Raw genomic sequence first — 15636 nt, 5'->3', positions numbered from 1 at the left:
AACCGTGGGGCTCTTACCTGCCATTATTTAAGAATGACAGGTCAGCTCTCCAGGGGACCGTCAAGGTGACTCTGCCGGTTGTTTTAGGACAGTGTCATTTTGAAAGGACCCCAAGCGAGGAAGACAGATCTGTAATTCGAGCTCTCTGTAGGAACACATTTCATCCTTTATAACTTATTTCCCTCTTTTCCATGCTCTGAAACTAAATGGAGCATGTATGAATGGCCTGTGTAAAATAAAGCTTACGTTGCCGTAAAACTAATTCCCTTATTTTGGGAGCTTCGTGTCAAGTAAAAATCACCTTGTTCTTGGATGGTGGCACATGGCCATTTTTTATAGTCTTTCTGATGTTCAACTTTATACCTTTTTTCCCCCAAAATAGAGAAAAACCGTGTTGTTAAATCTTTGGCAAGAAAGGAAATAGCGCTTAAGATTGTTAAGAAAGAGAGACTGGATTAGGAAGAGTCCTTTGGTTTATTCCCCCATGGCTACATAACTGATGAGTTTTCCAGTCTCCCTATTGACCTGGTGCCAGGAAAGTCTTCCAGGAGAGCGAGGTCTACCTGGGGAAGTTGTGGAGAAGGCCTGGAAGATGCCTGCTTTGAGGCTAGAAGTGCAATTGATCTTCAGAGGCTATTAATAGTTATACTTCATTCTACGCCCTCCCTTTTCTTAACAGAAGGCCACTGAGAAAGCAGATGACTTAGTCTCTTGCTACTCATACTAGTTTTGTTTATACTGTTCTTATTTGCCATAATATAGAAGATATTAAAACAAAAATAACCTTCCTACATTCTTGCGGAAATATTGCTGCATTTTCTCCTTTCTCCTTCAGGAGTCGGTAAAGTATTAAAGAAGATCAACAAGGCCATCGTCTCCAAGAAGAATAAAGATATTGTGACGGTGGCCAATGCCGTGTTTGTGAAGAATGGCTTCAAGATGGAAGTGCCTTTCGTCACGAGGAACAAAGACGTGTTTCAGTGTGAAGTCCGGAACGCGAACTTCGAAGACCCCGCCTCCGCCTGTGACTCCATCAACGTGTGGGTTAGGAACGAGACGAGGGGTGAGTGGCCCCGGTTCCCGGGAGTGAGCGGGTGTGATTTTCCGCTTTGTGAATGAAAGCGTGAGTTGGGCTCTGAGACCCTCACTGGGGCCTGCGTGCCCAGTGGCCCTTCTGTTGTGATAGGCCTGGACCCACTGACTGCTCCGCCCTTTCTCTCTCAGAGCCCCAGGGCTCAGGCCGCCTTCCTACCCTTTTCCTGCCGCCGTCAGCCGTGCCCCCTGGGGACCTGTCTCCCCGTGGCTCTCGGGCAGCAGGGCGGAATACCGCTCCACAGACTCTCTTCTTTCTTCGCAGCATCTCATCTCCAGAGTCCCTGCCCACAGGCCCTTGTCTGTTTGCAAGGCTTTAGTGCGCATTCCTTCCTACTTCTGTATCCACATTCCCTTTGCTCAGAATGTGCTTCTCAGCCTTTCAGGTTCGGGATTGAGCTCTCCCCACACCTTCCTTGCCTCCTCCTTTTTACATTGAAGTATAATTGACGTACAATATTATATAAGGTACAGGTGTACAATGCAGTGATTCACAATTTTTAAAGGTTATACTCCATTTATAGTTATTATAGAATACTGGCTATATTCCCTTTGTTGTACAATACATTCTTGCAGCTTGTTTTATACATAATAGTTTGCTCCTCTTGACCCGCTGCCCCTATGATGCCCCTCCCCCTTCTCTCTCCCCTCCCCTTCCTCACCTCTTGCTTCTGCTGTCCCAGGAAGTAGGTGCCTCCCCCCGTTAGGATGGGCATATGCTCATCCATGACTGCTCCCTTCGTTAGACCACATCCACACTCTGTGATTACTTGTGTATGTGCATCTCTCCCTCCACGAAACTGAAGAAATGTCTAACATCAGTGTTTTTAGCCTGTTAATTTGTAAACTTCAGGTTCAGGTGGAAACATTCAGAGGGAGAGGTAGGTCCAGAACATCGGAGGAAAGTTAAGGCTAGAAACGGAGATCTGGGAACCGTTTTTCACCGAAGGGGAGAGTTAAAGTCACAAGAGTGGAAGCAAAAGAGACTCAATAAGGAGAGTAAGCCCAAAGACAAAACTTGGGGAAACTCTGGCTTTTCGGGTCATGTCTCTCAAAGCGTGGCTCCTGGGGCGTGTGTTTAGAATGCAAATCTCTGGGGAATTCCTTGGTGGTCCAGTGGTTAGGTCTAGGCGCTTTCACTGCTGAGGGCCCGCGTTCAGTCCCTGGTCAGGGAACTAAGATCCCAAGCAAAAAAAAAAAAGAATGCAGATCTCTGGACCCCAGTCTACTGAGGCAGAATCTGTGAGGCAGGGACCTAGCATTCTGCACTAAAGCAAGTCCTCCCCCGGTCTCCCTCCAGACTTGTAGATGTGAAAATTTGCAAACCATGTGAGGGGCTAGAGAAGAGCAGGATGGGGAATGCTCTGGAGGGTGGAGGAGAGCCAGCGTGTGGTTTTGGTAAACCTGTGACATCCCTTTTCAACAGGATCCTGCACGGTGCAACCTGGGCTCCCTTCCTGAAACCACGAAATGATCAGGCGGACTGAGCCGTGGGGCTCTGAGAGAGAAAGGGCAGAACAGTCAGTGGGTCCAGGCCTATCACAACAGAAACGCAGGAGACCAGCAAATGGGAGGGGGTTAGTGTGTTTTTCTGAGCCTGTAGGACTAAGAACAGAGGTAGGAAGCTGATGGCCCTCAGATGCTGGTAGCTGTATGATGTGACGTGTCAGCGCCCACCCAGCCTTCTTCTTTGCTGCGTCCTGGGAGTAGTAAGTCCCCCAGGATGCCGCCCGACCGTTTCAGACCACTTGAACACACACTGACTCAATGCATTTCTCACAGCAACCGGGGAAGGGAAAGCAATGAGGCTAGAAAAGTGATTTTCAACCCTGCAGACCTAACTCCCGCTGTTAAACAAAGATTTTCACTCTGTTTACTCTCTTGAAATGAAATTCGTAGCTCATATAACCTATGCACATTACACAAATTTTAAAAAAATTAATATAATGCCAAACTGTAATACCAGGAAAAACAAAAGTTATTTATAGATGTAGTTCAGTAGGTAAACCCTTGGCTACAGCCACCCCTGAATACGTAACAGTCAGATTCTTAGAATAAGAATTGACATTCACATTGACTGTGAATTGACAGCCACAAAAGCAGACCGAGACAGGCACACTGCACTGGCGACACAAAAACCATGGGCTGTGTTACCATCGTTGAGGCAGTTTTTTCTAAAACGCTGCAAAACTCTTGGTAAACTTCCGAGCAAAACAAGTACAGACTTCACTTGGTTTGCGTGGTAGTCACATTCCTGACAAATTCAGCACACATTAAAAGTATGCAAAATAAAAGATACTTTGTGTTTACACCGGAAAAAGAATAAGGTTCTGGGCTCAGATGACAAGAAGCAGGTTTCTCACGGACATGACTACGCAGCGGGGCGTTTGAAAGCAGGACAGTTCATTGTTTGGGCTGTTTTGAACACTGCAGGACGTGTAGCATCTCTGGCCACTGTCTTTGCAACCAAAACCACTCCCACAAATTTCCAAGCGGCCTGCTCAGAGGCGCTTGTGTATTTGCGAGGTGTCAGAAGGACCCTGGTGATCAAACTGTCCACGTGTGGAAGACTGCTGCGTGATGTCAGATCCTGCCCTGCAGAGAGTGGGGGAGCCTTTCCAGTGTGCTAGGGACGTGGTGATGGCCTGGCTGGGGCTGCCCTGCCACCTCTCTGCGGCCTCAGCCCCAAGCATGCGGGCTTCCTCCCAACTCATACTCGCCATCCTCTCTCCGCCCCCCTCCCCCGCCCCGGTGCATCCTGCTACCTGGAATGCTTTCCTTCCCCATGCCCCTTGCCTATTCATTTCACACTCTCTCAAGAATGGCATAATAGTTACAAGCATGAGTGCCCAGTTGGAACCTCAGTTCTGCCACCTGCTGGCTGTGTACCATCAGGCAGGTTACTTAACCTCCCTGTGCCTCAGCACCCTCCTCTGTAAAATGGAGATACAGTAGTGGTACCTACTAGAATTGTTACAATAACATTAAGGTTGTTACGGGACTATAAATAATAAGCATAAGTCCTTTAGCCAGGTGGTTGGCACTTTGCAAATGTTCAACGAATGTGAGCTACTTTTATAGCTATTGGCTCAAGTAATACTTCCTCAAGGAATCCATCCATCCCTGACCTCATCCACCAGATCAGATCCCCCTCTTTTTTTTTTTTTTTTTTTTTTTTTGCGGTACGCGGGCCTCTCACCGTCGTGGCCTCTCCCGCCGCGGGGCGCAGGCTCCGGACGCGCAGGCTCAGCGGCCACGGCTCACGGGCCCAGCCGCCCCGCGGCACGTGGGATCCTCCCGGACCGGGGCGCGAACCCGCGTCCCCCGCATCGGCAGGCGGACTCTCAACCACTTGCGGCACCAGGGAAGCCCGGATCCCCCTCTTATTTGCCCTCACATCCTTAAGTACTTCACTTGAAGATATTTATTACAATTGCATTTCCAAGTCACTTATATCAGCCTCCACTTCCCTCTAATCTATAGCTTTTGGAAGGGCGGGTTTTATTTTTATTTGGTTTTGTTTTCTCAGGTAGGCATCAAAGACTGGATACATGGATGGATGGATGAATAGGTGGGTGGATGGATGGGTGGATGGGTGATGGATGCATGTTTATGGCAGTTATTGATGGCAGGTCCCCCATGTGCCTCCTTGCCTCTAAACCATTAATTTCTTACACTTCTCTTTTATCCTTTCTTTTTATTTCTTTGTGCCCCCTTATTATATCTTAGTTCTACCAGTGGCAATAAGAGGCTTTATTGACCTCAGGAAAAAAGCGCAGAAGAGGTTCCTTTAGACTCTCGGTGTGCAACACAGAATCGTGAACCTAGAATCTTAGGTGTGATTTTTCAAAAATGAATGACAGGGTTCTTGCTCTTGTGCAGCTCACAGTTTAGTTGAGGGAGACAGATGCTACATTTGGCTAGAATAAAATACCGCAGTGTAACGGTGGTGCTGAGCATTGGGCTTTATGGAAACTCCAGGAGACAGGGAGGAGTGACAGAGAAGAGATAGGAGAAGAGAGGACCACTGAGCTATGTCTCAAAGGCAAGTAGGAATTGGACTGAGTGATGGTCCCAGCAAAGGCAGGACACAGCCTTCGCTATTGGCAAACCAGCTCTCAAGAGCTTGCTATCACTGGAGCACAGAGTTCTCACTTCCTTCCCACAAGACAGAGTCTGTTCACAGAAGCCGCTTTGCTTTAAGCGATGGCTATTTATATCGCCCGTATTTTCCTTCCAGATCCTGATGTAAGGTGGCGTTGGTGCCCCCTTGTGTAAGTAATGAGCAATGATGACACTGACTTGCTGGGCGCCCTGTGGCTCAGGGAATCCTCCAAGTGTGCTTCTTTACCATGACTTTACGTAAACGTCTGTTTGTTGTACCTCCAAATCTTCTTGAGCTTCATTTCAAAGAACTTAAAGCTCTCTCTGCTGAATCAGATATTCTTGCTTCTTCAGAAGCTGTTGGTTTTATTCTCACCATTTAATGTATTGTAACTTGCATTTATATTATGAACATTTTTAAAAAGTTGGACTAAAAGCTACACTGAACTAATTTTTAATAGCTTTAGTGTTAGTGATCTCTCTTAAACCCATACACACACACACACCACACACACACACACACACACAAACACACAGTTGAATCTTCAAAAACCAAGCAGAAGGAACCTAAATGAAAATTCAAAGCTTCAAGCACAGGTAGCACTTTAGAAGGATCTTTGTGACTTCACAAGAACATCCTGAAATTGCAGCAGTTGTGTGTGCTTCATTCCTGCACAGACAAGCTGGACCATCCTGATATCTTGTGAAGAGCATCTTCCTTAACAATTAATTATTCTAGGAGAGACCCCATTTCTTTTTATCTCTATAATATGAGCCTAAATGGATCCCTGACCCATATATATAGATACCAATTTTAGCCTCAACTCTTCTTTAAGTAGCTATATAATAATCAGGGATTCCAAACTAATGCTCAACATTCCTAAAATCTTAAGAGAAATTAAGCATTTGCCTTTGATAACATTACACAGGCTGAAGTGTTCCTTTATTTTTAACTGGGATTAAATCAACCCAGTGGTTACAACAAAGCAACACGACAACTGTTTATCTTGTGCCGACCAAAAGCCCTCACTGGCAGTCATACATGTCAGTTATTATCAAAAGCAGAGAAATTAATTATGAATTAAGTATAGCGTATGCAGATGAGCAAAATGTTCTTAAAATATGGGGTTTATAGGGAATTAGTTGTAAAAGAATTTCTTGATGAAAAGTTTGGTGACCCTAAATAGAGGGTCTCTGAAGTCTTTTCTGGTTCTCTGATTTTTTTTTTTTTTTTGCGGTACGCGGGCCTCCCTCTGCTGCGGCCTCTCCCGTTGTGGAGCACAGGCTCCGGACGCGCAGGCTCAGCGGCCATGGCTCACGGGCCCAGCCGCTCCGCGGCATGTGGGATCCTCCCAGACCGGGGCGCGAACCCGGTTCCCCTGCATCGGCAGGCGGACGCGCAACCACGGCGCTACCAGGGAAGCCCTGGTTCTCTGATTTTTAACTTGTTTTCAGCTTTTAATTTTTAGTGAGGAAAAAAATTAGAAGGGACAAGAGGATATTGTAAAAGTTCTCTTAAAAATCTTTGAAATTTTAAAAATCTTTGAATTTTTACATTTTACAAATCTTTGAATCTTAAAATTTCTCAGATTTTTCATTCCCCCCGATCCTGCAAGCTGCCTTTTGCCCCCAAACGGACTGCCAGTCCTGAGTGTCCTCTGTGTCTGTTCTCTGACTGCACAGGTATGATCGACAACCTGCTGTCCCCGGATCTTCTCGACGGTGTCCTCACCAGACTGGTCCTGGTCAATGCAGTGTATTTTAAGGGTTTATGGAAATCACGGTTTCAGCCTGAGAACACAAAGAAGCGCACGTTTGTGGCAGCTGATGGGAAATCCTACCAAGTGCCGATGCTGGCCCAGCTCTCCGTGTTCCGGTGCGGTAAGTTCACACTCAGGGAGGCTCTGTCCTAGAATGTGCCAGCCGCAGAAAGGCCCTCGGGTGCTGTCACTTAGTTCAAGAGCAAATCTGCCTTTTTATTTTTCATAAAGGGCAGGGGAGGAGAGGGCAGGATTTTTTAAAAGCTCGTGGTAAGTCTTTGTATTATTTGCCAAGGTTATGTATTAATGTATAACACATGTAACGCTTTTAGGTTGAAATTTAAAGATGACAGGACAATTCACAAAGTGAGGAGTATAAGTGGACATGAAACATATTGCATGCATTACAAGTCATCATTAGCAATCTTACATTACCAAATCAAAAATAAAAGTAAAAATTATATTTCTTTTCCACTGATCAGATTAGCCAAAATTCTGAAGATTGACAAAGCCCAGTCGTGGCTCTGGTGTGGGGGGCACCTGGGCACCCCTGGGTGCTGTAGGTGGTGGGGAGCCGTGGTCTGGAGGACTTTCTAGAAGCCCCGCCTCAGCAGTCTCACGCCAAGGAATTTGTAATATGAAGGTAATCATACACTAGCAAATAAATAGAAGCCATGTACGTACATGTAGTGGAACACACATGATAATTAGATTTATATAAGTAGAAAGTTATATAATATGTGGTTGATTTCAGAAAACAAGTTACAGAACAGCAGATGCTGTTTCATCTCATTTATGTAAAATACTTTCTATATATTCATACAGACATGTCTTGGAGGACGTTCAGTAAAATGTTAAGTGGTAGTATTTCAAATGATTATTTTTCTTTGTTTGAGTTTGAAATTTTTTTTTAAGGAACATGTGTCAGTTTTACAGTTGGGGGAAAAGGAAAATGACCCATCTCTGTAGTCATTACCACACATAGGCAACTAAGGCTGGTGACTGTTTTTTAAACTTACTTTCATTGAAGTATCAGTGGTCCAGTTTAAGTTAAACTTCTTTTTCCTCTATAAGTTAGCCTTTATGTCTCCAATCTATATGTGGACATGTGGGTCCCAAGTATCCCCTTTGCATATACAGTGTATGTTAGATCAAGCATTGCTCAACATTTCCCCAGCTGCCTTATTCTTTAAATTAAGAAATGACTCATGCTAGGGACACAATAAAGTCACTTTCCTTCTCCCATGTCCTTCATCAAACTTCCAGGTAGAATTTTGTCATTCACTCAATAAATTTTTTCAAGATAATATGTATTTAAAAGCCCTGCAGAGAGACTTCCCTGATGGTCCAGTGGTTAAGACTCTGCGCTTCCGATGCAGGGGGCCCCGGTTTGATCCCTGGTCAGGGAACTAGATCCTGCATGCCGCAACTAAGACCCGGTGCAGCCAAATAAATAAATAAATATTTAAAATTAAAAAAAAAAAAAAAGTCCTGTAGAAAGGTAGCATTTAGCTAAGCAACTGAGACCAATGAAAGGCCCTTTTTGTCCAGAACTCATTCTCAGGTTACGTTGCCCAGGAAGACGTCATGGAATGTTATCACGGCCACCAGCTCCTATCCGAAGCACAGTTATTTTATTTTAGGTCAATCTTTGTACACATTCTAATAAAACAAAACGCGAGAAGCCCTCATTTACTGTGTGTTTCTGTTGCTGAAAAGTAATGACTAAGTCAGTAAAGAATAAATCAGCAAAGCTTCTATAGGCATTCCCATGAAAGATTAAAAATGTTTGTATTTGTAGGAATGGAAGATGCTTTTCTTGAGTGTATAGGATGTTCCCAGAGAGGGAGTTACATATCCAGGTGACTTTTCAATTAAGAACTGATTTGTCTAAGAATTTGTGGCGTGCCTTATGGAAAGTTAAGACACAAATACATTCTTATGGTCCAAGATTCAAACTCCACAGCTCCACAGTGTGGGACATCTCTTCCCCTGCCTTCCCTGATCCATGCCCTCCCTTCTCCACCCTCTTCTGAACCCCCACGAGACTGCATCAGTGGGCTCCCTTTTCCTCTGGCTTCCTGTTGGTTGGCTAGTGGGGTGAACCAGCAGGTGACGGGGTAAGGCAGGAGAGCGGGCTTGGACATTGGCTTCCCAGCCCTCTCCTTGCATCGCCAGGGCCGCAGCGTCCCTCCACGCAAGGTCTCCTGCCATCAGGACCTGCCCAAGGGCTCTTTCTCTCTGGGCCACCAGCCCCTACCCTTGGCCCTCCCAGGCTAAGGCTGGTAATGGTGCCCCACTGTTTGTAGTCCAGGGTACCATCCTTAATGGCTCCTCTGTACCCTCTCCTTGCCTTCTAAGTGGTCCCTTCATTAAACTCTGCTGAATTGACCCAGTTTGGTGTCCTGTCTGTTAGCTGTCAGACCTTGGTTGATCTGCACTGAATTCAGAGCAGAACGTGAAAGTCCCCTTGCGCTCATTCCCTGCCAAATAAACACGGTAAGTGGTCTGGGACCATCATCCTCCCCGCGCCCCCCTTTCTACGGTGTCATGGGTTTTTAACTGAGTAACTTGGGATTGGAACCCAGCTCCTTCGCGGGCCAGGAGACAGAGTCCAGTGGTGTCATCTGCTCCCAGGTTTCCCTCTTTGGCCAGCAGAGCAGTTTTTCACGGAAAGACGAGACAGGTTTGTCTTGTGGAGAAAGCTCAGCAGTCTGTGGTGGCCCCAAGAAGTCATTTGTTTTCATGAGCATAGACCACACAGCCGGTCACCCATTTTCGTCCTGTCTCATCGCAGTCTGGCCCACTCGACCAGCCAGGGATGGGAGGCAGGTGGTCCTGATAGCTGAGCCAGGCCAGGCTGCCTGAACTCACTCACTCAGCCTCTGGTGCCACCTGCCCAGCGCCTCGTGAGGCCTCAGCCAAGCCTCGCCATCTTTGGTCACTTTGCTGAAACATTGTCCTTCCATTTACCTATTTTTCAGCCTTCCTGACTTTTCCTCCAAGATATCATCAAGGTCTCTGAGAAGATTTCCTTAATAACGTTAAGGGAGAGGGTAGAAAATAGGAGGGGAAAACCCTTCTGACTTAAGCCCCATAAAGTGTAAGCACTTTGAGGGCAGAGACTTTTCCATTAAAAAAAAAAAAGCCTTAAAAATTAGTAGAAATGTATTTCATATTCATTGCAAAGTCCTCAAATACAACAGTATATAAGGCAGAAAGTAAATGTTACTCTATAGTCCCATTTCCCAGCATAAAAACCCCTACTAAGTGCTAGGCTTTTTGAGGCTTTTTCTATGGAAATCATTTGAGGCTTTTTCTATGGCTATCATTTGAGGCTTTTTCTATGGATATCATTTGAGGCTTTTTCTACGGATATGTAAAATTTGTCCAACTTTTTTGCATACATAGGATTATACTATAATTTCTATTCTACAATCTGTTTATTCATTAGACAGTCTATCTTGGAAAACCTTTTATTGTCAATTCTCGTGGAACTACTTGATCCTTTTATCAGCTGCATAACACTCCATAATGTTATAAATGTATCATAATACCTTAGGGATGGCCATTTACTTGTTTTCCTATAACAACACTACAGTGAGCATTCTTGTACATAAATATTTAGATATTTGTGTCAGAACTTCTAAAGGTAATGTCCTTGGATAGGAATTGCTGAATCAAAGTTGTTACAAATTTTCTGTTTTTATGGTTATGGAGTCAGACTTAAGAGACTTTTCTGCTTTGAAAAAGACCACAAAGAATTCCAAACGTACATATGTGTGTGTGTATACGTGTGTGTCTATGAATATACAGTATGTTTCTAGCTTCCACTCTCCTCTGAGCTTCCAACTCATACCTACATATCCATATTATGTCTCTAATTAGTTGTCTATTAAGTTCTGGTTCCACAGATAAATATACTCTTGCCCTGGCCCTCTAGTTCTCCCCGCAGTGTGCCTTCACCCAGCAAATGGCACCAACACCCAGTTGCTTAAATCACTGCTTCCCCATCAACTCTCCCCAAACTCCCTTTCCACTGAAGCCTGAATATAGACTACTACATACAGTGGGTCTACTTGTTGTGGTTCTTTTTTTCAAACATATATTTCAATTTCTACTTAAGTATAGCCTGAACAGTTCCTTAAGACTCAGAAATCCACAAAGCTGCTTGTAGTAGAAGGTAATTAAAGGGACTTTCATCTATAAGGCTTTGCTGATACTGAATATTTAAAATATTGTCTCTGATTTTACAGGCTGAGAAGAGTTCTTTGCACTTCAGCAAGCCTAGCTGTCAATACATCCTCCCTTGTAGGACTTAAAATAGGAATCAGAGTACTTTAGGGGCTTTCCAGAAAAACTGGACCATCCCCAAAGCACCACCTACAGAAAGTTTTAAATCTTCTCCATATTTTCAACACTTGAGTCTTTGCCTGTTATGTCTCATTAAAGGTTTTTGTTGATCATGATTTATCTAAGAGAAAAGACAGATTTTCCCCTTTCACCTCTTCCCTTCTTTTTAGAATGAATGGGGCTGCTCCATTCACATCTCTATATATTCCAGGAATTATCTTCATTAAAGAACACTCAGTCTGCTTCCCAGATGTTAAAGGATGGAGGGCCTGGGGCTGGAAGAGGTCTGGGATGATGACAGGCTTCCTGCTCTGACACAGGGTTCCCAAATACCCCTTCCCTGCCTGGTTCATTCCGCCCGGGAGCTGTGCCCCAATGCAGCGGGTGTGGTTCCTCTTGGTGGATCGATTCTGACACTCAAGAAGCAAAGTATCGGGCTTCCCTGGTGGCGCAGTGGTTGGGAGTCCGCCTGCCAGTGCAGGGGACGCGGGTTCGTGCCCCGGTCCGGGAAGATCCCACATGCCGCGGAGTGGCTGGGCCCGTGAGCCATGGCCGCTGGGCCTGCGCGTCCGGAGCCTGTGCTCCGCAACGGGAGAGGCCACAACAGTGAGAGGCCTGCGTACCGGGGGAAAAAAAAAAAAAAAAGAAGCAAAGTATCTTACAAAGCTGCTCACACCCATAGATGAAGGTTTTTTGCTGTGTGCAGCCACTGGGCTGAGCTCTGGGCGTGTATTTTCTCATTTAATTTTCACAACAGCTCTGTAAGGTAGGTACTAACGTCCCATTTTACAGATAGAGAAACTAAGACTTGGAGTTCAGGAACTTGCTGAAGTCCCAGAGCTAGCGTGTGTCTGAGCCAGGATTTGAATCCAGATCTTGTGTCTTTAACCTTTGTCCTCTAAAACCATGCTATGAAAGCAGCACCTCTGTGATTGGGTGGACGGAGAGGAAAGGGGTTATTTTGTAAAGATAAGCATGGAAGGGGCGTGTGTATGGAGTCGGCTGAGCCAGCATTTGTCATCAGCTCCCGTGATCAGAAGCAGACCTGGAGCTGGGGAGAAATGGACCGTCAGGCAGATGTGAGTGACGAGATGCAAAATGGTTAGCAGTTATTCACCTTACTGATCAGTTAACGGTGGATCCCGTCAAGGCTGGATTCCCTGGTAGAAGGAGCAGCTCTCGCCCCACCTCGAACACACCCCAGCTTCTATTTTTTCATTTTTCATGATCCTGACCTTTCAGAACAGTAAACTTTTCTAGAAGTGGCTAATGAATGCTTCCAGGTCCTTATTTCATGCCCCGGATTAGTCATTTATTAACAACTTCCCACATTTCGCAGTTTCTTTTTTTTAAAATTAATTTATTTATTTTGGTTGCATTGGGTCTTTGTTGTGGTGCGCGGGCTTCTCATTGCGGTGGCTTCTCTTGTTGCGGAGCATGGGCTCTAGAGTGCAGGCTCAGCGGCCATGGCTCACGGGCCCAGCCGCTCCGCGGCATGTGGGATCCTCCCGGACCGGGGCGCGAACCCGTGTCCCCTGCATCGGCAGGCGGGCTCTCAACCACCGCGCCACCAGGGAAGCCCCACCTGGTTAATTCTTACAACTCTCCCATCGCATGTCTAATGTAAAGGTTCCGTGGGCTCCTAAGGCACGCTCTGTGGAAGGTTTTTTCTCCCGGGAGTTCACGGCCCTTCTGGGCCCCATGCGCATGCCCTGGGTTTCTCTCCAGCGCCTGTCATGTCTGCACTTGCGTCCACTCGGATGGGCAGCGCTCAGCTGCGCTGCTCAGTTGCTAAATGTTTTGAACATTTTACGTGGGGATAAAAGGGTTCTAAGATCAAATTAGTTTTGGAAACCTGGGAATAACTAGAGTTAAACAGTTTACTTCGGGATATCTCAGAGCCTTTCTAGCATTGGTGTATATTATGAATCTGCAGGAAGAATCGAGTGTCTGGTGCTTCCTCAACTTCCTGGGATGTGGAATCCGTTTTGTCTACCGGACGTCTTGCAGGATGTGTGTTCTCTAGATGACATTCTGAGAAATGCTGGTTTAAATCCTTCTTGTGTTTTCATCAGTAAGCACAAGTACCATAAAGTATCAGAAAGCCCTAATGGTAGTTACTGGAATGAATGAAGAGTGAGTAGGAAGTCAGGCAGTGAAGGAGGATCATCTTTGGCATTAGACGTACTGAGTCCGTACTGAGTCCTGGTCCACCTTTTAGCCATGTGTCCCTTCTCAACCACTGCGCCACCAGGGAAGCCCCACCTGGTTAATTCTTACAACTCTCCCATCGCATGTCTAATGTAAAGGTTCCGTGGGCTCCTAAGGCACGCTCTGTGGAAGGTTTTTTCTCCCGGGAGTTCACGGCCCTTCTGGGCCCCATGCGCATGCCCTGGGTTTCTCTCCAGCGCCTGTCATGTCTGCACTTGCGTCCACTCGGATGGGCAGCGCTCAGCTGCGCTGCTCAGTTGCTAAATGTTTTGAACATTTTACGTGGGGATAAAAGGGTTCTAAGATCAAATTAGTTTTGGAAACCTGGGAATAACTAGAGTTAAACAGTTTACTTCGGGATATCTCAGAGCCTTTCTAGCATTGGTGTATATTATGAATCTGCAGGAAGAATCGAGTGTCTGGTGCTTCCTCAACTTCCTGGGATGTGGAATCCGTTTTGTCTACCGGACGTCTTGCAGGATGTGTGTTCTCTAGATGACATTCTGAGAAATGCTGGTTTAAATCCTTCTTGTGTTTTCATCAGTAAGCACAAGTACCATAAAGTATCAGAAAGCCCTAATGGTAGTTACTGGAATGAATGAAGAGTGAGTAGGAAGTCAGGCAGTGAAGGAGGATCATCTTTGGCATTAGACGTACTGAGTCCGTACTGAGTCCTGGTCCACCTTTTAGCCATGTGTCCCTTGGTAAGTTACTTAATTTCTCTAACTGTAGCCTCCCCAGCTGTAAAATAGGACTGCGTATACCTACCTCGTGGGGCGCTGTAGAGGCTAATTGTGTTGGGGTGGTTGGTGTGGGCCTGGCACAGAGTGGACCCTAAACAGTGGAAGCTGTTTACCCCCTCCTTTCCTCCCTCCTCTTCACTTACATTCGGAGATGCCACCGAAAGAATCATTCTTAGGCAGCTCAGATTCATTCCTTCATCCATGTGATAAGGGTCAACTTGCAAAGAACTGTATTCTAAGTGCCTTGTGATCTAGTTAAATTCTATTCAACAGAATCAGTATGACTTTAGTGATGGCCAAAGGCATTCTGTTAAGACATGTCTAGACTAAAGAATTCCTTACCAGGGAAGGAGGAAATAATTGCCCTTATCTTTGACTTTCTAAGCAAGCTATTTTTATTTTTATTTATTTTCTTTGAATTTTTGAATTTTATTTTATTTATTTTTTTATACAGAAGGTTCTTTTTAGTCATCCATTTTATACACATCAGTGTATACATGTCAATCCCAATCGCCCAATTCATCACACCACCACCCCCCCCCCCCGCCTCTTTTCATCACACCACCACTCCCACCCCCTGCCTCTTTCCCCCTTTGGTGTCCATACGTTTGTTCTCTACATCTGTGTCTCTATTTCTGCCCTGGAAACCAGTTCATCTGTACCATTTTTCTAGGTTCCACATATATGCATTAATATACGATATCTGTTTTTCTCTTTTTGACTTCCTTCACTCTGTATGACAGTTTCTAGATTCATCCATGTCTCTACAAATGACCCAATTTTGTTCCTTTTTATGGCTGAGTAATAGTCCATTGTATATATGTACCACATCTTCTTTATCCATTAGTCTGTCGATGGGCATTTAGGTTGCTTCCATGACCTGGCTATTGTAAATAGTGCTGCAATGAACACTGGGGTGCATGTGTCTTTTTGAATTATGGTTTTCCCTGGGTATATGCTCAGTAGTGGGATTGCTGGGCCATATGGTAATTCTAGTTTTAGTTTTTGAAGGAACCTCCATACTGTTCTCCAAAGTGGCTGTATCAATTTACATTCCCACCAACAGTGCAAAAGGGTTCCGTTTTCTCCACACCCTCTCCAGCATTTATTGTTTCTAGATTTTTTGATGATGGCCATTCTAACTGGTGTGAGGTGATACCTCAGTGTAGTTTTGATTTGCATTTCTCTAATAATTAGTGATGTTGAGCAGATTTTCATGTGCTTCTTGGCCATCTGTATGTCTTCTTTGGAGAAATGTCTATTTAGGTCTTCTGCCCATTTTTGGATCCAGTTGTTTGTTTTTTTAATATTGAGGGGCATGAGCTGTTTATATATTTTGGAGATTAATCCTTTGTCCTTTGATTCGTTTGCAA

The 15636-nt window shown here is 45.2% G+C and overlaps 1 protein-coding gene across 1 annotated transcript in view; it reads left to right on the top strand.

Annotated features, from left to right (window-relative positions):
- SERPINE2 (serpin family E member 2) overlaps positions 1-15636 on the top strand; it is a 75312-nt gene that overhangs the window by 48084 nt on the left and 11592 nt on the right. Inside the window, exons 3-4 of the mRNA XM_024124543.3 lie at positions 836-1063; positions 6880-7077. Of these exons, the coding sequence (XP_023980311.1) occupies positions 836-1063; positions 6880-7077 (426 nt within the window). The remainder of the gene's footprint in view (positions 1-835; positions 1064-6879; positions 7078-15636) is intronic.

The sequence above is a fragment of the Physeter macrocephalus genome, chromosome 2 (genome assembly GCF_002837175.3).
Source record: "Physeter macrocephalus isolate SW-GA chromosome 2, ASM283717v5, whole genome shotgun sequence".
NCBI lineage: Eukaryota > Metazoa > Chordata > Mammalia > Artiodactyla > Physeteridae > Physeter > Physeter macrocephalus.
The sequence above is the reverse complement of the archived record's forward strand: the minus strand, read 5'-3'. Positions and strand labels throughout refer to the sequence as shown.